At 43.6% G+C, this 23,823-nt stretch overlaps 3 protein-coding genes, 1 long non-coding RNA gene and 1 other non-coding gene across 6 annotated transcripts; 2 read left to right on the forward strand and 3 right to left on the reverse strand.

Moving 5' to 3' along the window:
• Positions 1-2,060: 2,060 nt before the first annotated feature.
• Positions 2,061-2,796, forward strand: LOC117184147 (uncharacterized). Its single transcript, XR_004469385.1, has 3 exons — positions 2,061-2,241; positions 2,325-2,608; positions 2,667-2,796. It is a non-coding gene; the product is annotated as an uncharacterized lncRNA (long non-coding RNA).
• Positions 2,740-3,679, reverse strand: LOC26532522 (uncharacterized). 2 transcript variants are annotated; one of them, XR_001451441.2, is made up of 4 exons: positions 3,473-3,677; positions 3,194-3,392; positions 3,017-3,125; positions 2,740-2,970 (listed from the first exon to the last, which is right to left on the reverse strand). XR_001451441.2 is itself a non-coding variant. In XM_033380545.1 (4 exons), exons 2-4 carry the CDS (start codon positions 3,295-3,297, stop codon positions 2,815-2,817), a joined length of 357 nt encoding a protein of 118 aa, XP_033236436.1. In that variant the 5' UTR covers positions 3,298-3,392; positions 3,473-3,679; the 3' UTR covers positions 2,740-2,814. The 2 variants fall into 2 exon arrangements, 1 of the variants encoding a protein (XP_033236436.1); XM_033380545.1 differs by having other exon boundaries at positions 2,740-2,958; positions 3,473-3,679.
• Positions 3,680-6,247: 2,568 nt separating this feature from the next.
• TRNAQ-CUG (transfer RNA glutamine (anticodon CUG)) lies at positions 6,248-6,319 on the reverse strand. The gene has a single exon. It is a non-coding gene; the product is annotated as a tRNA-Gln (tRNA).
• Positions 6,320-10,316: 3,997 nt separating this feature from the next.
• bgm (acyl-CoA synthetase bubblegum family member 1) lies at positions 10,317-16,022 on the forward strand. Its single transcript, XM_001356182.4, has 6 exons — positions 10,317-10,492; positions 12,628-12,878; positions 12,984-13,329; positions 13,398-13,897; positions 14,659-15,250; positions 15,310-16,022. Exons 2-6 carry the CDS (start codon positions 12,640-12,642, stop codon positions 15,631-15,633), a joined length of 2,001 nt encoding a protein of 666 aa, XP_001356218.2. The 5' UTR covers positions 10,317-10,492; positions 12,628-12,639; the 3' UTR covers positions 15,634-16,022.
• A 441-nt stretch (positions 16,023-16,463) lies between these two features.
• Positions 16,464-17,514, reverse strand: NimC3 (Nimrod C3). The gene has a single exon (XM_001356179.4). The coding sequence runs from the start codon at positions 17,391-17,393 to the stop codon at positions 16,722-16,724; it is 672 nt and encodes a 223-aa protein (XP_001356215.3). The 5' UTR covers positions 17,394-17,514; the 3' UTR covers positions 16,464-16,721.
• Between the last annotated feature and the right edge of the window lie 6,309 nt (positions 17,515-23,823).

The following is a 23,823-nucleotide window of genomic DNA, read 5'->3' on the forward strand; positions in this document are numbered from 1 at the left end:
CGGAGAGCATGTGCCATGGTGCTCACTGACACTCGGCGGAGTGGTGTCCTTGTGTCGTGTCGCTCTTCCTCCGCATTCCGGGGGCAATTAAAGCGTCAAAAATGCTGTGACAGGACTCGTCCTCTGTATCACTTTACTGCTTTTAATTGTCCCTGGCAATTCAGCTTGTTTATCTTATACTCGAGAGCAAAAACAGCGAAGAATGTGAGTGTGCGAGGAGCAATAAGTTCACTGGCCAGCAGGATGTGACTGATGGGGGGACACAGTGCGGTTTTTTCCAGGAGGGCGCACACTTTAGATAAACAACAACAGTTTTCAAGTTTTACTTAAGACATACTTTGGCATAAGAATTGAATAAGATCCAAGTACATTCAAGATGAAAGGCCCCCTGAGGAGCTAAAATTGTTAACAGCAACATCGCAGTGCTTTGGATAATATCAATCTACTAATACATCCATGTATTTCATATATTAGACATGTGGGAATCATGTAGGTTAAATCAAACCCCTGAATATTAATTATCAATTAGCTTGGGTATCTAACAATTTCCTAATGGTTCATTAGCATCGTCAAAAACTGACTTTTGCATTGCAACTCTTCAAATTTATTTCCGCTGAAGCAATATATGTTTCGCTCTATTGTTGCTGTTGCTGCAAGATCATAAAGTATTTGTCAAATAAAAGCGGAATCCATTTGAAAGTCGATTCTTTGCGGTCCCCATTCCCCGCCACCGCTCTGACCCGAGCTCCCCTCCGCCTCGTGTTAAGACCTTTTTCGTTGGCCAACGATATCCACAAATTTGCTGTAATTCGAGTTTTATGCAGCACTCGACATGCAATTCTGTGTGCGCCATGCTCATCGTGGTCGTCGTCTTTGGTTACAGCTCTCGGCTACCCAAGCCCCATTCTTCCTTCCTGCCTTCGCAGTCCCTGCATAGTCCTCAGTCAGCTGTCGCACAGACATAACGAATGGGAGCTAAATGCTGCTCTCTTGGATATTTTTCCTGGCCATCAATATGCCAAGGTTCCTAAGTAGGTCGATGTGCGGTAGGACATGCAGAGACATGCCGAGGGGCGTGGGATAGAAAGCTGGCTGCTGCTTTCTGCGGCATGTTTATTGTTTAGACATGGATCCCATACCCCCAAATGAACATGAAGCAAACGAGTGTGGACAGTAATGTCTCCTCTACACCACCATTGGGGGCTAGTGACGAGAGATAGCATCCGAAGTCTAAACTTGTTCACTATAGGCAGCTCTCCGCACAAGTGCCACGTGAGTAAGCATCCAGCTCATGGACCCTAGAGCTTTTTTTTCATAATCAACTAACGCCAATCCTCCCGTAACAGTGACACTGGTGATCGATATCAGAATACTTTGAAAAAAGGCACTCCGCGAGTGAGTTTTCTGGGTGAAGGAGCAGTGGACCAAAATCACAAATTAGCCGCTGCGATCCCCAATAGTCAGCATAAAATAAAATTACTACGATATGCATATTCAACCAGGCTCCGTTTTTCGCAATAACAAAAGTTTTCCGATTTACTTTTGAATACACATTTATTGGGGCTACCGCTTTCACATTCCGCAAGATTTATTCGTTTGCAAAAAGAAAACATTTCCGTTGACGAATTGAAAAGTAAACGGCATTTTATACAACGAAACGAACCTTGAATGAAAAAGGAAAAAAATAGAAAACAATTTTCGTTTTGGTGCAAACAGCAAAAATATGTGAAAACTGGAGAACCTTAAAACGAAAACGAAACGTTTTGGCTGAAAACGTAATCCGCAAAAAATAATGAAAAACGGAGCCTGTCTGTTATATTTTAAAATATACTGCTTCTAGTCTGGGACTTGAGTACGTCGCTCGATCCATAACTAAACTAAATCTTATTCTATACGCTCTCTGCAAGGAGAGTATATTGACATATGTGTAGGTACTGAGAGTTCTGCGCAGTGGGCTTAAGAAGCAATTACAGCAGTCTTGAGAACTAATAGTATATGTACAGTGGTACCTGTACATATGTACAGTGTTATTAGGGGATAGTACATGCTACAATATCAATGATTGTAGTTGGTCATGGCGTATGGCTCAAAAGAATTGCTTTTCCGAAATAAAAAACTACTATCAAACCCTAGAGCTAAGGAGTGTGCCCAGGCCCAGGAGCTGCATGCTGGCAGGTGCGATGCCTTGAAGATATGGACGGGTGGGTTCCATCGCAGGCAACACCAGCAAGGCCATACAGGGTAAGAAATTGAACAGCGATTACTCCTTTTCGGATTAAGTCCTCTACACCACTGGATTCGCATGTTTGAATTTATTTTACAAGACGGATACAAGCTCAATCTTAAAATGTGAAATATGCAAGCAAAAGAGAAGTCTATGAAGCCAATTTACTCGAAGGGATTGTAGTCCGGAATCTGGCAGATTTGACAGTACAAATGATGACAGTACAGCTCGTCGTACGTTTTGTGAGCCAAAAATATTTTCTAAAATCAGTAACATTGAAGAGCTGCTCATTGAAACAATTTAGCAATTCTGCTGTCCTCTTCTGCCTGTCAGCCCTGGAATCCTCCTAATTTTGTGCACTGTTGCACTCATTGTAAACCAAGAGTATTTGTCATTGAATGGTATTTATATTGATCGCATATTCACTTATTGCCACCACCAGGCCCTGTGCTTATCATACGTAAAAACAGCTGAGCACTTGTGATGTGCCACAAAATAACCACAAGAAACACTCATTAGTGGGGAAATATGTTTAGGTTTATTATTTAATATACATATGTAGTAATATGTCCACCAATAATTTGTTGTCGCTACCTTGGCCTGCTCAACAAGCGGCCCAAGTCGTACTCCAGCGATCTTCTAGTAAATATTATTCTGAAGTAATCTGTTTTCGATGTCGGAGGTGGTGTTATAAATGAAGGAAGTATACGAAGAGGAAGATCTTCTGGCAGTATCTAAGTAATAGACTATACGGAGGAGGATTGAAGAGAAGAACAAAAACCAAATACAAACCGACAGTAAAGTAAGTGAACTGTTGGCCTGATATAATCCGTTCATGATGTCCGTGGTGGTTTTGCAGTTGAAGGAAGTTCTGACGCAGAGGAAGATCTTCTGGCGGTATCTAAGTAGTAGACGAGAACGAATGATTCGAGGGAGGATTGAAGAGGAGAACAACAACCAAATACAAACCGATAGTAAAACATGGAATCTGCATAGCAACAAAATGTGTATGGATAGTGTCGACACTGTGCTGCATAAAGGGTGGCGGGTGGCGGGTGGCCGCCCCTTGCCATCTTCGTCGATTCTAGCACGGTTTCTTGCACTGCATCATACCTGCAGCACAGTATCCGGGAAACTGGACGCACTTCAGGAAAAATTCAGCAATACCCTGGAATGGATTGTGAAGTTGAATTTTCTGGTTATAGCAAGACTGCAGCTGTGGCTGTGCCTGTGCCTGGATGTACTCACTTCGCAGCAGTCACTGCATTGAGAGAACATATAAGACCAGATATAGAAGAAGGCCCCGAAAAAGGCCACAAAGAACGACAGCCAGAGCAAGACAATGAGCCAGAAAAGGAAATACAGGGGATTCTTCATTCTCAATTTTGTGGGTATATTTGCTTTTGATTTTTGATTTGCTATTTTGATTGTTTCGATTACTGAATTACTGAAATTCTGACACAAGTAATTTGTAACAGATCAAACAAGAGCTACTTGATTGGATAACTTGGAAAAATTAGTTATTTACATTTTATTTTAAAATATTGTAGCCTGGAAAAACTAATCTCGCTCTCGATTTTATTCCTTGTTTTTCCTCTTTGTTATTCTACGCGCTCTTTGCAAGGAGAGTAAATTTACATACACACAGTGGGCTTAAGAACTAATAGAATACATATACAGTGGTATTAGGGGATAACACTTCCGCAGTCTTCAAATGTTTGACAAATCTTTTGTTTCATTCGACTTCCATAAGGGTCTGCTATATATTTCATTATATATTCAATAATTCCTTACAGAATTTAGCAGCAGTTTAAGAAGTGCAAGAACAAAGGCTTGCCTTTAATAACCTTTTTGCTCTACAACTATTAAATTTGTTTATTGAAAAGCCCGAAATGGTTCGTGGTGTATATAGAACAGGATAACTTCCACGGCTCCAACCTTAACCTAACAGAACGAAGGTCCCGCTTTGAAGACTGGTGCGTCTTACTGCATTTTGTGCTAAGAGGACTCCCCATTCCAGGTCCCATAAAACTCCGTAAACTGGAGAATCAATCTCATTCCCCCGCCGATTAGCCCCCGCCGATTAGCCCCCGCCTTCGTACTCGTAAATCCGTTCGAACATTATGTGCAACTGTCGCGCTGAGACATTAGCGATTAAATTTAATAATCCATGTGATGCTCGACCTATCCTGGCTTTAATGGGGACCGCGAATGTGCGTTTTCATTGCATAATCCTCCTCATGGGGAGAAGGGGAAGGAGAAGGCGGAGGGCCATAACAGTCCCACCTCGCCACATTAAGTGCAATCAACAACATTTTCGGGGGAATTTTTATGGGAGCAAACCAACGGAGCGCATTAAATAAACGCCACGAGACGAATCTCGTTTAGTTTTACTCCAGCAGTTTTCCACCTAGCACCAGTACCCAGCACCCATCCCCCGAGCCCCCGAGCTCCCGAGCCCCCCTCCAGCTCCCATCGTGAGCAACGATATCTGGCAGAACAAGTCCGCTTCAGTTGTTGGTGCTGTGGCCGGCCAAGGGGTTAAGAAAATTTGTTGGGAAATGTTCGTCTTTGTTGGTTGTCGTCGTCGTCTGGCTTATCGTTGACAGCCACTGTCTGTCTGGGACAGTTCTAGTGCTAAATTATTGAAATTTGACAAGAGAACCCATGGCTGGAGGGGTCAGGCGGAGAGCAGTGATGGCTGCTGGTCAAGTGGCTGCTGTTCACGGAGCCGGACCGGACAGTGTCCGAGGGGCCACTTCTCAAGTTTAACAAATCCAATTAATTAGCTTCTGACGTTGCGACACTCGAGGACTGAAATTAAAGCCAGGCATGTTGCAATTGCTGCTCAATTTGTCAAATATCGATTATTGATTGTAGCAGCCCGTTGCGGAATTGCGTCGCCTGTTCTATTATTAGCTCGTGACGAGGACGTCCGCCCATTCATATTGCTCGACGATGCCTTGATTGCTTGTAGGGGTTCTGTTTTGATGGAGCCCAAGGCCAAAGGTCGATTGAGGGGGTGAAATGATAAAAGGTTCAATTAAATTGGTCGCAGCTTAAGGTGTCCCAAATTGTCTTCAGTGTCCCTTATATGTACCAACCAGTTCCAACCCATGCTTGTATCTATTAGTCCGTATATCCCTCTCTAAATATATCAACTCCCTACGAAAATCGACTATCTCCTCGTGCACATTAATCGCCCCAAAGCTATCCAAATCTCCCCAACTGCATCCCACAGATACGCATTTGTCGGGCTGGCTTACTGGCGACTGGCGACTGCCTTCTGGTTAAACACTCATAACGGTCAGATTAGTGTCGGCCATAGTCGACTTGCCTGCTTGTATCTGGCAGATGGACTCTCCCGCCGCTGCCACTGCTCGTCTATGCGTCCATGTATCCAAGAGATGGCTCTGATGTTTGCAAAAACTTTAAGCGGACGAATTAATCAAAACAATGTTGCGGGGCAAAGTTTCCAGCCAAAGTGGCTAATGAAAAAGCACAGAGTTTCCAATTGTTTGGCTTTGGTGCATTTCGTATCTTTCAGCGCGAAATGAGTTGCTGCTTTTTATGGCCAATGCCGCCGTTTTATTGGAGACCCAAAACTATTTTCTGCAGTTAAAGTTGTAGGAAATAACTGAAACTGTGGCTCAAACTGAAATCAGACGCTCCTCTCATACATATGCAAATGCAGCTGTCTGTCTGTCTATCTGTCTTCCTGTCCGTCTGTATCTGTGTTTGTTTGCTGGATTTTGCGTTGAATGAAAGCCGAGCCGTGCTGGAAAATTGAAAAAGGAAATTGAAAGAGCCAAACACAACAATACGAGTCGAGTCGAGTAGCAATCTGTAGCCAAGGGCTGGCTGATTGGAAGGATAATACAAAAGGATAACTGCCCTTTCGGCAACAGAGGCGCTCCAACTATATAATTGCGCAGGAGAAATTCTTTGGTGAGAGTGAGAAATAACATCAGGGTAAACAGAAAGCAAAAAAAAAAGAAAAACTAAAAAGTTTGCATCGACATCAGGTTCTACCGAGATTTGAACTCGGATCGCTGGATTCAGAGTCCAAAGTGCTAACCATTACACCATAGAACCAGTTGAGTGGCGCCCAGAAAATGGCCCAAAAGACAGCTTGTCGGTGTGTGTGTGCGTGAGAAAGCCAAAGAGAAAGGCGTGCTCGTTCGGGCTAAAAATAGAACGATTAACAATAAATATGTATCTACATATGTATGTGTGCATGCTCTCCAGTGTGCGTGCGTTTTCTTTGGTACATTTCAGAAACTGTTGGAATATTTTGATTACTATTTATTCAATATGGAATTTAAATTAAATCAATCTTTATCTAAATGGTATTCAATACAATTAATTTAATATATCATAAAATGTAGCACTTATTTTGTGAGAATAAGCTAATAATAATAAAAAAAAACCATTAAGAATTGTTCTATTTATGAGCATTACCTATCTTTAATCTGAGTTTAATTATTATTGTATATTATACAAATTTTCTATTACATTACAAACAAAAAAATATATATATATTGCATATCTACTCGCAGTTTATAAAATCTACGAAACATGCAAAAGTTTCTGAATTTTTCGCGAGATTTAAGTACTCTTCATTCCGGCCAAGCCATCCCCATAAGCACTGCCATTTCAGCTGCCATTATCAACGCAATGACTGCACTGCATTCGAATAGCCAAATATTAGCCCTGGCCCATTCTTCTGGGATTTCTTTGGAGATTCTTTGTTTGGCTCTCTGGGGGCGTGACGTGTCAATTAAATGCAGCTCTGCTCACTTTCATTCGTCCGACTGTGTCTCTCACTTTGTGTTTGTGTCGCACAATTAAACTGAGCTAATTAGCCAAACACTTGTTATCCTTGCCCCCTCGTTGTCCTCCCCCGACCCAGGGAGACTTGTTGGAATGCCAGGACACGTTCATTGCTTTGCTTACCTCCAGTTTAGATGGGTTTAATCGTTTATTTTTATACTTACCGGTGGGATACAAGTATACAATTATACGTACATACTTACGTACCCATGTACATATATGTTTGTACATACATATATATGTATATACTCATTCTCCTACAGACATTATTATCACATCATTTGCATGCGTTTAGCGGGGGTCGGGTCGGGTGGTGGCAAATAAGTGGAACTTTTTGCAGCTCAGGCGAACGTAATTCGATGCCAACTTTGACGATGACAATCTCATTAACATGGCATCGAAATCAGAGCATCCCAGCAGGGTAATGGTGTCATATAAATTGGAGTAAAATCCAACAGACAATGCAATGATAGATGCTCGCTTTATGTTCGATTCCTGTCTGCTGACAATATGAAAAACATTTGCAGGCGAATTGCATTTGTCCATTTGCGGAGCTCGAATCTGTGGCTTTGGATTCAGATTCGAGCATGTAGATAGATCCACGATACAGTAATTCTACATCTTCTTGTGTCATTTACATGTCGAGCAGCAAAAGCTTTTGGATTTCCTTGGAAAGCTTTCAGGTGGTTGCAATCTTCGCTTCGGAATTTGTGAATAGCTTTTACAGTCTGAATGAAATGTATTCGTCTTTTGCTAATTCATAGACTTATTTTAACTAGAATAATCCTACTTATACTATGACTAACTTTTCTTAATTGGAGGCTGGGTGAATATTGCTATTACGACGTAGTAGAATGCAGGCTTTTAAAATTTTAACTGTGTTTCCGCTTATCTCTTTTTGCGTATTTATAAACGAGCCAGCATTTTTTTCAATCACCAGGGGAGGGGATGCGACTAAGCACTGCGCGATTCGGAATGGAATCTGGAAGTAGGTTGACCAATAGGTGAAAGCCTGATCTCGGTAACACGGGAATCTGTGGACACGCTTTAGCTGGCTGATAAGAGAAAATATGTAGCAGCGACCACATACAGGAATTCACATCATTATTCCCAACGTTCGTTTTGGGAATGTTTTAAAAATAATTCATAAATACTATCGCCCAAGCAATTACGGCCCATTGCGGGAGCATGTTTACAGATAAGGCTGCACTCAAGAGTCAATTTTTCAGATAATCTATGGGAGTACGCTCCCGTTAATCGACTGGGATTATATGTATTATTTGGAACTGCATTTTGCGATTAGCTGGAATTGATTTGTGTGCAGATAATCGGAACAGCTATGGACATTTTAATCGCAGAGATCATGGCAAATTGTGATTTATTCGAAACATGGACTATCTTATCTAATCGGACCTTCGAAGATACGCTGCCGCCAATCGAATGGGATAATCGCTGTATTCCATGGCGGGCACGGGCCCGAACACATTCTTGAATCGCAGTTGAACCCATGGACATGCGGAACTGTGTTCATACATCTGCGGCATAAATTTTAAAAGAAATTGCCGAACTATATACAGTAAGCATTTTTATTGGCCTTGTGGTCAAGTGTTCGATGTTTATCAGATCATAAAGTGTTGGCAACTTGTACTTAGATAAGCGGCGAAACAGCCCAAAACTGCTAACCAGACTAAGAAATAATAAGAAATAAACGATTGGCAACAGTGCAAATCGACTGGAGAATAGCCAACATTTTTGTCTACTTTAAGGTGATGATAGGGCTTATCAATCGCCAAAATATTTCCATAATATTTGGATAGTATTTGTGAATCATAGGGCTATTATCATTCCATGGTTCATAGAAATTCTGCTTACTTTTCGACCACCAGGTGTCCTGAACAACTTTTCTTATTTGCTGTTTTAATTTAATTAATTTCCATAAATAAATCATATTTATTTTTATTGATTTGTGCTTCCCGGAATGTCGTTTATCTCTTTTTACTCCACCTATAACGCTGGGCTTGGATGAATATTTAATCAGACGCCTTTTGTTCGTATACTTGCTCGGAGTAATATTTAACTTTTGACAGTGAATCTTTGAGTGGTAGTCCTCCAAAGGATCTCAAGCTAATCCCGCATATCCCGCGTAATTAATTATACAAATTAAAAATGGTCGCAGCGGTAAGTGTTAATCAGCATTTGTTTTAGCTGATAATATAGTTTGTCTCGAGGTCTCGGCTGTGAGTAACAATCGAAACGCTTGATCAAACGAGTGCATTCACCAGATCGAAATCGCACTAGAACTCACCATAGAAGCTTGTAGTTTGAGACGTTATCAGTATATTCGTTGCAAAATTAAACTGATTTTTCTAATGATTCAGATGCTAATCAGATTCAATCTTTTCCTGCCTTTGGAACATGAACAATGGTGCATATTTATTTTGATTTTTGTGTCCGCTTGATGCACACCTTAAACATCCCTAGGTCCTTGGAGTTCCTTGGAGTACTGAGACTTTGCCCTGAATTATTATCTGATTCTACTTCAAATTTTTGAAGATTCTTTTCAGAAAATCCCCATATACAAATACAAAGATTAATTTCAGTATATCTTACATACATATGTGTATAAAGAGCATATGTACATATCTATTTCATCTATATCAGTCAAAATTTTAGTTTTTTCCAAAATAAAATAGAATATGTTGTAGCAAAAATATCATTCGATATTAATATCATTTATATGTATTTAAGAACAAATTTAACAACAATCCTTATAAATACTCGTACATACATACATACATACATATGTACATATGTATGTGCTTGTATATACATACATATATACAGAAAATATGAATATGGAATCCCCGTCCATTGCATTGATGCGATAATACTTTTTACTGCCACTTCCCCTCACTGCACTCCCGCATCCGTTTCAGGACGCCCGACCCAATCCCAATAGAAGGCACTGCCACAAATAATGCCGGTACCGATCCCCTCCTCACGGCTCCCACTGATAAGAGCCCATACAGTTATTTCAGTGTCATGCAAAGAGCAAATATTTTGTTGTAGCGGAGCGTGCGTAACATCGCTTGGGTTCTAATCCGACGCATGGGTGCGAGCGAGCGCGGGGATCGAGTTTCAGCCAGAGCTGATAAGAGCGACCCAGCGCGAGCAGGTAGCAGCCCCCATATCGACATCGACGTCGACATTGACTCTCTAACATCGGCGTCGACGTTGAACCAGAAGCGGCAACTTTTCTATAGCATCAGATCCTGAACGGCGTTCATTTCTCGCTTTGCCTTCGCTGTCTGCGGTCGTGTGTGCTGTCTGTCGCGTCTCAAAAAAGAGTGTGAGAATCGAAAGCGTTTTTGCGTGCTTCGAGAATTCCGAAAGAATCAATATTATCAACTCCAAAAAACCACAAAAGTGAATTATGTAAGTTTAGCAACTCAAAAGCGAATGAAATATTGAATTTGAGTGCGTGACTTCCTCGTAACACGTGCGAGAGATCCGATCCGTGGTGTTTGTTTGATTTGCCTCCATCGTAGCCTTGCCAACATTTGTTTCGTCTAATTCTGCTTAGTGGGTCAGTGCACTGCTGGCGAGAGTTCATTGTCACCTCGGAGAAGATCGCTCTCCGAAATCGTCCATATCCTCCATTCCCCACTTCGCTCGCCCTCTCTTTCGGCCCATTGCTTTGATCGAGCCTCCTTTACATCAGACGACGGAACTCTTTCCTTGGTCTCTAGTTTCGGATACCCTACATTTATTCCTTTTGCACAAGGGTATATTTAGATTAGTGGCTGACTATAAATAGAATATATAAAACATTAATACATATCGTCAATACCGATTGGCAATATTCGTCTCATTGTCTCATTGTTTTTCTCGCTTCTATTGGGATGTAAATCGCAGTAGAGGGTATCCTACGTACCACCACGGCCAGAACATCTTGTTGTTGCTCTTTGCGCCTACCTCTCATTCTCGTTCCACGCTTTCGGAATGTCTTCGGGTTGTGCGTTGTCATTGGTGGTGGGAATCGAAGAACGGAATAGTTGCCAAATATTTTTAGATGCTGGCCTATTATCAGTTTTGTTTTCATACGCAGCTTCTTGCTCTTCTCTTACATTTGTCGCTCTCCCCGGCGAAACACTCGCTGCGGGAAACATTCTCGATCACAAATGCGTAATTCTGCTTGAGTCTCAAACATTCGCACATAACAATCGCCTGGCGACAAAGGTTTCGACGTTCCCCTTATCGGAAAGCCGGTTTCCCCTACATACTCGTATTTGTAGTTCTTACAGTTGCTGTAGGCTGCGGCTCAAAATGTTCTATAAAATATGTATTATTTCTTATGTACCGACAAACAAACATGCCTTGCCCGCGTGCCACTTTCATTACTATTCATTTTTATGATTTGCGAGTCAACTGCCATAATCTCAGGGCACGGAGCACCTAACCTAAGCAGGTTTTCCATCATATGGGCCAAAAACAGAAGAGACACTTCCATTAGCCTGATAGTAGGGTGCCTTTGGGGCATTTAACTTGCAACAATTTCAACTGCCAATCATTCAATGTGTGGAATGTGTACTTCGAAGCCCGCCAATCAATCTTAAATAATCGCAGGCGGAACTCGGTAAAAACCTTACATATAAAATATAGCCAATAATAATGGGGTTTTCACTCATCGGAAATTCATACATACATATGTATGTATTCATACTATGTCTATGCCTATGAATGCGCTGACCCTTTGGACTCTCCTGATTGCCGAGTCAGCTGTTTTAGCTGTTTCATTCTGGACTGAATTCTTCATTAGCTTGTTATTTATTTTGGGTCTTATCTCCCCTTAGTTTTTCGTATGCACCGCTAACTGGCCAACATTTATTGATTAATAAAGGAAAAACAAAACCTGGAAATAGACTTGTAGGTGGTTTTGGTATGCTTTGCAGATACCACCAATTACGAGTCTTGGCCTTTGTACCGGGCCAAATAAAACCCATTGAAAAAAACTTACCACTGTCGGGGCCAATGCCTTCGTGCCACCATATTCCGATTTGATAACTCTCAACGAGATAAGTGGTGTGCATAATAGCCGAAATTCTGTAAGATTGAAGCGATTGTGCGAAAGCGTTTCCTTTGATATTTAATACGAGTATTCCTTTATCGAGCAGTAACTCCTAGTCAATCCACAATACCAGTTTTAACATTCAAATATGTACATAAATATACATATGTATGACACGTTAAAGTTTTGATATGAGTACCACCCCATAATCAGGTGTTAAGTCATATTATTCGAGCGAATGATAAGAGGCTTCATATGAAACGGAAGCCTTGACATTGGCCAACCCAAAGAACAGCTCGAGTGGTGGTCTTATCGGGGATGGAAGAAAAGGCAAGAACCAAGAACCTGTGTACATTCGCACTTTAGTCATAGATCGTATGATTTCTCGAGCCGCCGCTCTATTTCCACCCACCTGCAAGTCAATTTGCTTAAAACTAAATTAGCCGCGCAGGTGAAAGTGAAAAACTAATCTCGCTTTTGCTTAACTCAAACTCGATTTCAGACCGCCAACGTCATGTCCGCCAACGAAGCGCTCTTTAATCGTCCCGGCCCCAATCGCCTGAGGCAGGCGGAGGTCTATCGCACCACCAATCCGAAGGATGCCGTGAAGATACGCATGCAGAAGGAGGGAATTGGCGCCGAGGAGCCCATCTCCATTCCCGGCCTGCTCAAGCGTACGGTCAACAACTTCCCCGACTACCCCGCCCTGCGTACCAAGACCGGAAAGACTGGCTATCAGACAGTCACCTACAAGTGAGTACAGTACGGAGGACGCTGGCTGGCTAATCCGATTCCGAATTTTTGCAATTTACTTACCTCCGCTAATTGCATTACCACGCCACGCCATCCCCCACCCAGACAATATGAGGAGAAGGTGCACCAGGTGGCCAAGGCGTTCATTAAGATCGGCCTGGAGGAGCACCACTCGGTGGGAGTGCTGGCCTTCAACTGCGCCGAGTGGTTCTACTCGGCGATGGGCGCCATCCACGCCCGTGGCATCATCGCCGGCATCTACACCACGAACTCCGCCGACGCAGTGCTCCACGTGCTGGAGAACTCCCAGGCCCAGATCGTGGTCGTTGACGATTCCAAGCAGATGGACAAGATTCACTCCATCCGGGATAAGTTGCCCCACCTCAAGGCGGCCATACAGATCCAGGAGCCCTACGCGCCGTACCTCAAGAAGGAGGATGGCTACTATCGGGTGAGTGGGGCTTACTATACCTACTGTAATTCGATTTAATTAACAGCTCTCCCCTCCTCTCGTTCCAGTGGTCGGAAATTGAGTCGATGAACGTGAGCGACGTGGAGGATCAGTACAAGACCCGCTTGGAGAACATTGCGATCAACGAGTGCTGCTGTCTGGTGTACACTTCCGGCACCGTCGGCATGCCCAAAGGCGTGATGCTATCCCACGACAACATCAGCTTCGACACCCGGGGCATCGCCAAGTCGATGGAGCGCGTTGTGGCCGGCTCGGAGTCGATTGTCTCCTATCTGCCCCTCTCCCACGTGGCCGCCCAGACGGTGGACATCTACACGTGCGCCTCGATCGCCGGCTGCATTTGGTTCGCCGACAAGGACGCGCTGAAGGGCACTCTGGTAAAGACGCTGCAGGATGCAAGGCCCACGCGGTTCATGGGCGTTCCGCGCGTCTACGAGAAGTTCCAGGAGCGCATGGTGGCCGTGGCCAGCTCCAGCGGTAGCTTCAAGAAGATGATCGCCGGCTGGGCCAAGGGCATCACTCTGAAGCACTACATGGCGAGTCAAGGGTAAGTATTCCCCAAACCGGACGAAACGGCGGCCACCAAATACTTCAACTTCTGCTTTGTGTGCCCATAATGCAAAAAGGATGCACAGTTAAAGTGGCTGCAGCGCCGACCCGACCCTTTCCTATCCTCCACTTATAAACTCCATTCCATGCCTGCATTTTTCATGCCCCAGCCTCCTGGCCAGCCAGCTCAAGGGCCGAGGAGCAGAGTGTCCTGGCTGCCCGGGAAGACGTGTTTCGGTTCTGCTAAATTATGCAAGCCGAGCGCCAACGCTCTGTGCCTGGGCCGTGCACTGGTTTAAGCGAGAATCACTGACAACAACATTACTCATACGTCTCGTGCAGCACGCGGGCACGGCTCCCTCCTGCTGCCGGCAATCGCCAGGACATGCCATGCGGGCACGTCCTCGAAAGCGGGGACAGAGCCGGCAACCAGCCACCAGCAGATATTTCGGCCATCGTGAGAAGCTTCCACCTGAAAATACTTGAGCAGTGATTGGAGCATTAGAAAACCCATCATCCCTGCCCTTTAAGAGCAAAGGAACATCCGCAACGAGAATGAAGGCTTTCTAAGCAACAGCTTAAATATATATTTTCCTAATAGTTTTTCTGTCTATAAAGAGGAGCAGGCTTCTATTAAAAATTCAAAAGCCGACTGTAGGAGTATGAAGACCCCTCTTAGCTCCCTGTTGTATTGGTGGCAGCCTCGAAAAACTCATCAGCAAACAATACTAATTAAAGTTTTGTCCAACGTTCTTGCAGTAAGAGCTCCGGAGGCTTCCGCTACAAGATTGCCAAGTCGCTCATTATGTCCAAGGTGAAGCAGGCCCTGGGTTTCGATCGGGTGATTACCCTGGTCAGTGCAGCGGCCCCCATGTCGCCGGAGACGAAGAAGTACTTCCTCAGTCTGGATCTGAAGATCCTTGATGCCTTTGGCATGTCGGAGACAGCCGGTTGCCACACCATTTGCCTTCCCGACTCGCTCTCGCTGAACTCCATTGGCAAGACCCTGCCCGGCTGCGAGTCGAAGTTCATCAACAAGGACAGCAACGGCCATGGCGAGCTGTGCATCCGCGGACGCCACGTGTTCATGGGATACATTGACAACAAGGAGAAAACTGAGGAATCGCTGGACGATGACTGCTGGCTGCACTCTGGAGATTTGGGCTTTGTTGACGATAGGGGCTACGTCAGCTTAACTGGCCGCTCTAAGGAGATCATCATTACGGCTGGCGGCGAGAACATTCCGCCCGTTCACATCGAGAATATGATCAAGAAGGAGCTTGATGGCATCTCCAATGCCTTCCTGGTGGGAGAGCAGCGCAAGTATCTGACAGTTCTGGTCACTATTAAGGTGGGTTCATCCTAAGAATTTGCTGAATGTACTGCATACTAACTCCTTCTTTCCTTCAGACCGAAATGGACAAGGACTCTGGCGAACCTTTGGACGAGTTGAGCCACGAGTCTTCTGTGTGGGTGAAGTCGCTGGGAGTGGAGCACAAAACAGTCTCGGACATCCTCAAGGCCGGTCCCTGCCCCAAGGTGTGGAAGTCCATCGAGGATGGCATCAAGCGAGCCAACAAAGTCTCCATCTCCAATGCCCAAAAGGTCCAGAAATTCAGCATTTTACCGCATGACTTCTCCATACCCACCGGCGAGCTGGGACCCACACTGAAGGTCAAGCGCAACGTGGTGTCCAAGATGTATGCCGATGAGATCGAGAAACTCTATGCATAGACCATTAATCCCAATCCCAAGGAACACACTAAAAAACAAAGAAAAAGAGAGCTATGAAAGAGCGGAACCTGAGCTTTAATGTGAAATTGAATTTAACGGACTTTCAAGCCAACAGAGTGCCACTTTATATAGATAGGATATAGGCTGATGTTAACTATTGGATATTATACTTAACCTACACACGCGCTCTAGAAGAATGCAGTTGGGACCACTACTCGTATGCCTGCTGTCCTGGGCTCTAGCCCAACTTCCGCCAACTGGATCCACAGATCTTCTATTTAGTACCTAAGTTTTAAATTTGTATATGCTAACTTGTTTTACCAACTGAAACGCAATGAATTGATTATTGTCTGAAGTGCCAAAATAAATTTATATAAATATGTACGTAACTCTTGCTTTGGCAATCAGCATATCGCACTTAAAGGATGGATAAGGTGCCAAAGCTGAGGAACAAGCAGCAGGAATGACAATTTCAAACATAATGCAGAACAGAGAAGAGAGCGACAGTTCAAAATATACAGAACACAACATGGAAATGAAACCCGCACGTTGGTCACCAAAGTAATGGAAGCTGACGAGCTTTTTCGACAAGTCTGTCTTCACATTTGGGAATAAGATTTCTCCGTTGTTCGATTGTCATCCATGGTTTTATTGTTCCATGTTTAAGTGTACAAAGTAATGTATAAGTTTATTGGATGGCCGTGAACGAAGTAGTGTTTAAAACTGTACATAAGGCAATGAGGATGAGGCAGTATATTTGTGCGTGTTCAAGTTGCAAGTTGTACCTCTGCTTGTAGTGCTCTCCCTTCTCTAGAAGATGGAATGACAAATAAACCAAAATGTATCTGCATTTTATTCAACATTTTCATATTACATCTGCATGTCGGTTAGACTATACATAGGTTCAATCTCGTAATCTCTATAAAAAGAGTCGAAACCGAATAGTTATGTTTATTCGTAGATTTAGAAAATTTACAATCGATTTCCATCACATTTTATGGTACTGTTTTCAAGATTGTCATTTTCGTATGTTACTTGATTTGCTTCAGGCAGCGTCTTACTCTCATTGAGAGCATGGAGCAACCAAACTAAGGCTCACTGTTGTCCTCTCCATCTGACTGGGTGGTCGACTCTAGGCCCTGGGCTAGGCGCTCGGCCACGCGCTGCATTAGCTCCTCCATGCTCATCTCGATCTTGACGCAGGTGTGACGGGCGGGGTCATAGCGCTGCTCCTGTCCGCACTGGACCCGCTCGCAGATGAGGCTGAGGCTGAACCACCTGCTCACGTCCTTGTAGCCGGCCCGGCACTCGCACTCGTTGTGCGCCACGCAGTGGCTGTGCTCCGGACAGCCCCCCTGGCAGATGGGGCGGCAGATGAGCTGGTGCTGCTTGTTCGGGTGGTGGGAGTGCTCGTAACCACGCATGCAGTGACACTTGTTGGGCTCCACGCAGTAGCTGTAGGCGGGGCAGGCCTCTAGGCAGATGGGCTCGCAGAAGCCAAACAAAATGGCGCGATACCCGGGGCAGCACACCTGCACGTTGTCCCAGCGGATCCGCTCCTCGTAGACCACGTACTGCTCCGCGTGCGACTCCGCGCTGGCGTTGGCGGGCATGCGTGTCCTGGTCACCGGCACCTGGTACTTGACGCTGATGTTCTTCTGGCAATGCCCGTTGGTGATGGTCAGGGCCAATACCTGCAGCTGCTCTTCCGCCAGCAGCAGCATCAGCCCCAGGCCGAGGGTCAGCAGTTGGACCAGCATCTTTTTGGGCGTGGAAGATTGTACGCATGTACGGTACGTCGCTCCGAGTGCACTAAACGCAGCCAGTCTTTCCGATTAAAGTGAAGTCCGCCGAGCCGATGCAGTTGCTGCCGCTGTGCATCAGGCTCTTCGGGTCTGCCTATATGTAGGCTTCTGTCGTACGATAACTGACTGTCGGTCTCTTATTATTATTCATATTATTTTCGCAGCCCTTATCGGCAGCGTTCAGTACCATGGAGTCGCGCCACAGCATTGGAAATGTACCGATACGGCCGTTGGAGAGTGGAGACCTTTCCAATTCGATTGAATCTTTTCGAAGCCGAGCGTGAGGAGAGTAAGGTCTTGAGGTTGTTGAGGAACTCATTTCGAAATGATCGGATCAATATTTTTCATTTTATTCTGTTACACCTTTTTTATGAACTCGATTTATCACAACTCCATAAAATCCATAAAATAAAAAAAAACCCCTAATTCATTAAATATTTATTTAATTTCCACCTAAAAAAAAGTTTTCAATTTTGTTGTCTTGTAACTAGACTGGTATCTGGAATCTAGACTGGAAACTAAAATCATTTACTCTCTGAAAACTTTCAGAAAATATACAATTGATGCAATATGCACTAAAATAGAACGAATCAGTAATTCAAGACCTAAAGTGTCAAAGCAAACGTTAGAACTGAATGATGTGTATAATAATTCTAAGTTGATATAAGGCTCGGGATTACAAGATATAAAATCAGTTTTTATCTTTCATAAAAGGTTTTCCATTTTATCCATCAGGAAGGGGAAATTTGTACAACTTATGTCTCCAAATGTGCCATTCAACTCAAGTCGTGTTTAGCTAAAGTTGAGTGTTGTTAGTGATAATATTTCCCAGTTTTACTGGTCTTTTATAAGATAAGCGTGTGACTATCTATACGGGGACTATTATCTGAGTCATCGTAATAACCTACATAAAGCCAACTGAGCAATTATGTTTGACTGTCCCTATCTACCGAGTCACATTGTTCCACAGGGATCTTCTCATCGATATCCTATCATCGTGAATCAAAATCAAATGTGGAAACATTCTTCTTTGATTTTTCAATAAACATTTATCAGGTTTCAGATTATTCCAAGCTATTAGTTAATATATAGATTTAAGAAGATCATGCTGGCATGAAGGTGATTTTGTATTATTGCAGGAAGGAATGTGATCCTTTATTAATATTCCCTCTCTATAACATACATATATCCTTCAAGGTCATCAGCGCCTTATTCATCCCTTCCACTGGTTTGTCGTTCTTCAACCTTTCCACCTTTAAAGCTACATTCATACATAAATACTCCTCTGTGCGCTAACATGTGTTGGGTATGTTACAGCTATCTGCATAAATACAGACACAGATGTTCAAATGCTGGCTGTGACGGATACTCGGGAGGGTATTGTAGTATCGTCGTATAGTCGTATCGTTGTATGTACGCGAAGAGCGGGGGCTTTGCATATGAGTCGCCGAGTGCGTTTGTGTGCTCGATATATACAAATAAACATAAGCAGTGAGCAGGCGAGCAGGAATGATTAGCAGAGGCTGGCAGAAAAACGTAGAGTCATCGACATAGGCAGCGGCAGAAGCAGAAGCAGCGGCAGCGGAGTGTGTGTGTGTGTGTATATGTGGAGACGGGTGGAGTGTGCGACGGATGTTAATGTTACCCCATGAAAGCTAAAAACGGTAACAGACGACGCGACTGCGACGTTCTCACAAATTTGTACGTACATATGTTTGTATGTACAAACGTTCGTACGTACGAGTATGTAACATGTAGACATCTACATCTACAGATGTACATATGTAATCTTGTCTGTAATGAGCAATAACAGAAAAAAGGCAGTGACGCTGGCAGAGCGAAAGCCAAAACCAGAAATGGTATGAAAATGAAATGTAATAGGCAGCAGCAGCAGCACCAACGTCAACAGCGGAGGCCAGAGGGAAACGATATTTAAATATGTACAGGTACAAGCAACACACATATGTACATACATATTTACAAACATAGATACGTACGTTTCTCTCGCGTGCATGAAAACATATGTAACCGTAAGTATGCTGTCTGACGACTCGTTCATACACGTAAATATATACATACATACATAAGTTTGGTTGTATGAAAATAGCATGTGCATGATGATGACGACGTACCAACAACAACAGCAACAACTTAATTTTTTGTGACTATCAACATCATTCGGGCGGCGTTTAGTGATTTACCTACACTGGCCGCCAATAAAGTTGGGAAGGCAGTGTATTGGTTTCACAGGCGAGGTCAAAAATGTGGTTACGTACGAAGAAGATTGCGTAGGGTAATTCTCCTAGACTCATGGACGTACACTGGTCTCACAAAAAGTTAGGCAGCCCGCGTACTGATTTTACAGGCGAGGTCAGAAAAAATGGTCATGTCGACAGAGATTTCTTATAAAATTTAAGGCTATACTATACGTGCATACATTGTTTTTCATCCCTTCTTAAACACATCGTTAAATATATTCAAAGAAATGCACTCCGTTTTGTTTACTTGATCTAGGGATTATCAGTTACGAGTCTGAAATCAAAAATCAAATGACGGGACCAATCAGAGACCCATTTAAACTAATCTCTCACGTCGTGGAAGTTTTGTTTTGATTCGGCGACTGTTGTTTTCCATTGTCTTAAAATCTTACCCATATCCCGTATTATCGTGAAAAAGTCTGTTAGCAATGAGACGATCCGGTTGGAAATATCGGGGTAGTCCTGGTCATGTTATCGTGACGAGGCACAATTCACGGACAATCGCATTCATTTAATCTGGAAATGTTTCCAGAATTTTCCACTGATCAGCGGTGGCAGTAGAGAAAATTGCAGCATCATTGAAAACAAGCACTGTCAGACGTGTGAAGAACGAGAGGGGGAAACCACTATCGGGGTACGTGCGTGGCCAAAAGCTGATAAGTGAGTGCGACAAGGACTATGGAAAGCTGTCACCGATGACAGCGACAGTAATGACAATCACGAGTGCTGCACAGATGCAACAGTCGAGTCAAACGAACCGATTAAGTTATGAAAATGATCAGTTTCACTGACGCTGTGCCGACGTCAGAATTGAAAAAAGGGGTACAATTTGCCTTGTATTTTTCCGTCAGTCTCTCTCCCCGTCCTGTGATTTCAATAGCCTACATATAGTGTACACCCGACAATTGTGTCAATAGTGAGTTGGTCAAAGTGAATTAAAACTGGTTTTTTTTAGCTATGTTCACATTTGCTGAAGTTTCATCTGAAGCATACATAAAAAAAACCGTGTACAGCATAACTTTTTGGAATATTCTGTCACCTGCACAACTGAATTTCAGTACGCTCCGTTCTCTTACCCTTGTAATAAAGTAGGTATTAAACAGCTTTAAATTCAGGTTATTATTGTACTAGTAATTGTTATTTATGCGGCCAACAACTGGCCACAGAGACTGAGAGAAGAACACACTTTCTTATCCGCTGATTCTGAGAGAACCACAAGTTAGGCTAACATACATATGCACCGACATTCATTCCCCTCTGACCGTGCTAGTGTTGATGTACATACGAGTATGCTGTGTGAGTGTGTAGAAATGAGTTTGAATGAGTTGCTGCAAGTGTTTCGTTTTGAATGAACGGGTGTATCGGGAGGGAGAACTGCATGAACATACATATGTACATATGTATGTACTTGTATGTAAGTACGGTTGTATGTCGCTTGTTTGTCGATATGTACGTACACGTGTTATTTGATTTTCGTTTCGCTTTTTATGTCCGTCTCTATCTCTGTCGGTGGTGTCTCTGCTGTGCTATTGGCGTTGTTGTTGGTACATGAATATAAAATGTTGTTTATCTGTCCCCGCCACCCCACATCTCCCCCTTTCGATTGGAACATTGCTTCGTGCCCGCCCCGCCTCTGCTCTGCCTCTTTTAGTAGTTTTCTGTGAGCGAGAGTGCGAGTGTGTGTGCGTGTGTGGGTTTTGTATCGTTTTTGTATGTCGTGTGTGTATGTTTCCTTATTGTTGTGTGTACTTGTTTGCTGGCTCTGCTTTCCCTCTGCCTCTGCCACTGCCTCTGCCACTGCCACTGCCACTGTTTCTGCCGCTGCCTGGTTGTCTGGCTCACTTCTCACTTGTTCGCATGAACTTTTTGCTTTGGCTCTGTGCTGACGCCTGCTAATCAATGCTGAGCGCCGGGTTATTTCGCTATATCTATATGTACACAAACAAATCTACAAAAGTCACCGACGACATGCACATGCTCATGCTCTTTTGTTGCTCTCTCCCCCACCCCGTTCTCGAACAATCAGTGAGAACACACATTAGGTCATGCATACACACATACGTTGTGGTGCGTGTAAATATGTACAAAACATATTGTTACACATGCCGAAACCGATGTACCCTGTCTGGTGTGGCAGCAGTGTGGGTATGCATATTAGGATTCTTATGACCACAGCCCAACATATGGCAAATCGCATTTTACACGTATCAGACTCTTCTAGTGCGTGTCAATTGGGTTTATCATGTGAACATGTACAGTGGAAGACCAAAGTTTAAACAAAGACACTCATTTGACTACCGAGCAAAGAAGCATTATGAAAATATTGATGTGAGGATCTGATGACTCGTATAATGGGTAGCAGGTTGGTTCATATGTTTCTTGCATTGTTATTATGGCATGGACACTTGGAACGAATTGGTGTAGTATTTATTCCGTTATTATACATGATAAATTGTGTCCCACTCACACTTGACACCACTTGAAGTCTTTTGATCTCAGCCCTTTCAGTAAGGTGTCGTATTTAGACTTCAGTCGTCCACTGTAATTGCATGACGTGTGCTTTCTTAGTGGCCGACCATTCATTGAGAGCCAGATCAAACAAGCCCCAACAATGTAGGTCTTTAGGGTGGACCTTTATAGTTCTTGTGGTGTGAATGAGCCGTGGGATGATGGGCGGTAGTAGACTTGAGTTGCTTTCAAATTATATTGGTGGGTAATACATCCACACAATTGGTCTTTGCTATGTAATAATAATTCCCTCCAGTATCAAAAAATTATCATATATGTATACTATGTGAATAATAAACTTATATTTTAAGAACCACCCTAACCTTATTCGATGCAGGTTCAATGTCCATTTTATTGTTAGCTTTATTGCTAGTTCGCATTTGAGGTGAGCTCTTCTTTTCCACATGCCTATGTGTTCCACATGTATTTCGAATTTTTATATGCTTTCTTTACGCTACCCGATATAATTCTCATGTACCGTTACACTTGTCGCACTCACACTCGCCCGAGCAGCAGAACATACAACAACTTAAAGTATATGTACATACGTGCACATATTCATATGTATATATTATGTGTAGCTACATAGTTACATATGTATTTATAGTTGAGGAAGTGAGAAAAAAAAGAAAGCTCAATATTGCAACTATTTGTGTTGTAGTTTTGATGCAATAAAAGCCCCATTCCACTCGGAACCGCACGCCGTACACCAGTCGACCCATAGACAAGGTTTACACTTGTTACCGATTCATGAGCTGCTGTTCTTTGGTAAATAATTTCATAATAATGTTGTTGTTGCGCGCATAACAAAAGATAAGCTGCAAAATACAAATTGCAACAATTACAATTGGGTTAATAATATATCGTTTTATCGCTTATCAGAAGGCGGTCCCCAACATATGAGTATGTAAGCTCCCCACTGCGCCCCAGCCCAGCTCGCTCGAAAGCAACACACAAACGCAGTTCTAACTGCTGCACGCACACGCAGAAATACACTCACACACACACAGTGTGGCGAGAGGCAGGAACGCTTTTGACATTTTGCAATAAAATAAATTAAACAATAAATTATAAATTTGTACAAAAAATGACTGTTGGAGGACCAGGCGCACAGCAAGGCGCAGCCGAATGAAAACGAACAAACGTACGGCCGACAGCAGCTGAGACGCTGACGGCGACTGAGACTGCGACTGCTACTGCTACTGCGATTTGTTGCTGGCCTGTGTGAAAGTTTTTTTCTCTGTCCTCTCTCTCTCTGCTCCGCCTATTTCCAATTCTCTTTATGCGACGCCGAAGTGCGTGCCCATGTGTGCGGGCTCCGGCCCCCGCGCCTAATCCGCCCGACTGCGAGTGAGTGACCAACTGGGAAGCCCGGTTCGGCTAAGGTGGGGTTAAAACCCTCATGTACGATGTTTTATGAGCTACAAAGAGCACACATGTCCCGGTATGCGCTACCTGGAAGGTATCTCGGCTGCATGGGGTTTATCTGTATATGGGCGGGAATGTCCACTGCCATTCGATCGATTCGATCTCCCAGCTGCTTGTCTAAGGTCAGTTTCGGATTAAATGAAAGAACTTACTATTAAGAACGCAGCAATTGATTGTAATTGTTTTGAAGA

This window comes from Drosophila pseudoobscura, chromosome 4, assembly GCF_009870125.1.
Source record: "Drosophila pseudoobscura strain MV-25-SWS-2005 chromosome 4, UCI_Dpse_MV25, whole genome shotgun sequence".
Classification (NCBI taxonomy): domain Eukaryota; kingdom Metazoa; phylum Arthropoda; class Insecta; order Diptera; family Drosophilidae; genus Drosophila; species Drosophila pseudoobscura.

Coding starts and splice junctions, on each gene's coding strand:
- NimC3 (XM_001356179.4), bottom strand. CDS start 17,393: ATGCTGGTCCAACTGCTGACCCTCGGCCTGGGGCTGATGCTGCTGCTG.
- LOC26532522 (XM_033380545.1), bottom strand. CDS start 3,297: ATGGCAAGGGGCGGCCACCCGCCACCCGCCACCCTTTATGCAGCACAG. Junction 3,126..3,193: donor GATTCCATGTTTTACTATCG/GTTTGTATTTGG, acceptor TCTACTACTTAG/ATACCGCCAGAAGATCTTCC. Junction 2,959..3,016: donor GTTCACTTACTTTACTGTCG/GTTTGTATTTGG, acceptor TCTATTACTTAG/ATACTGCCAGAAGATCTTCC.
- bgm (XM_001356182.4), top strand. CDS start 12,640: ATGTCCGCCAACGAAGCGCTCTTTAATCGTCCCGGCCCCAATCGCCTG. Junction 13,898..14,658: donor CACTACATGGCGAGTCAAGG/GTAAGTATTCCC, acceptor ACGTTCTTGCAG/TAAGAGCTCCGGAGGCTTCC. Junction 15,251..15,309: donor CAGTTCTGGTCACTATTAAG/GTGGGTTCATCC, acceptor TCTTTCCTTCAG/ACCGAAATGGACAAGGACTC.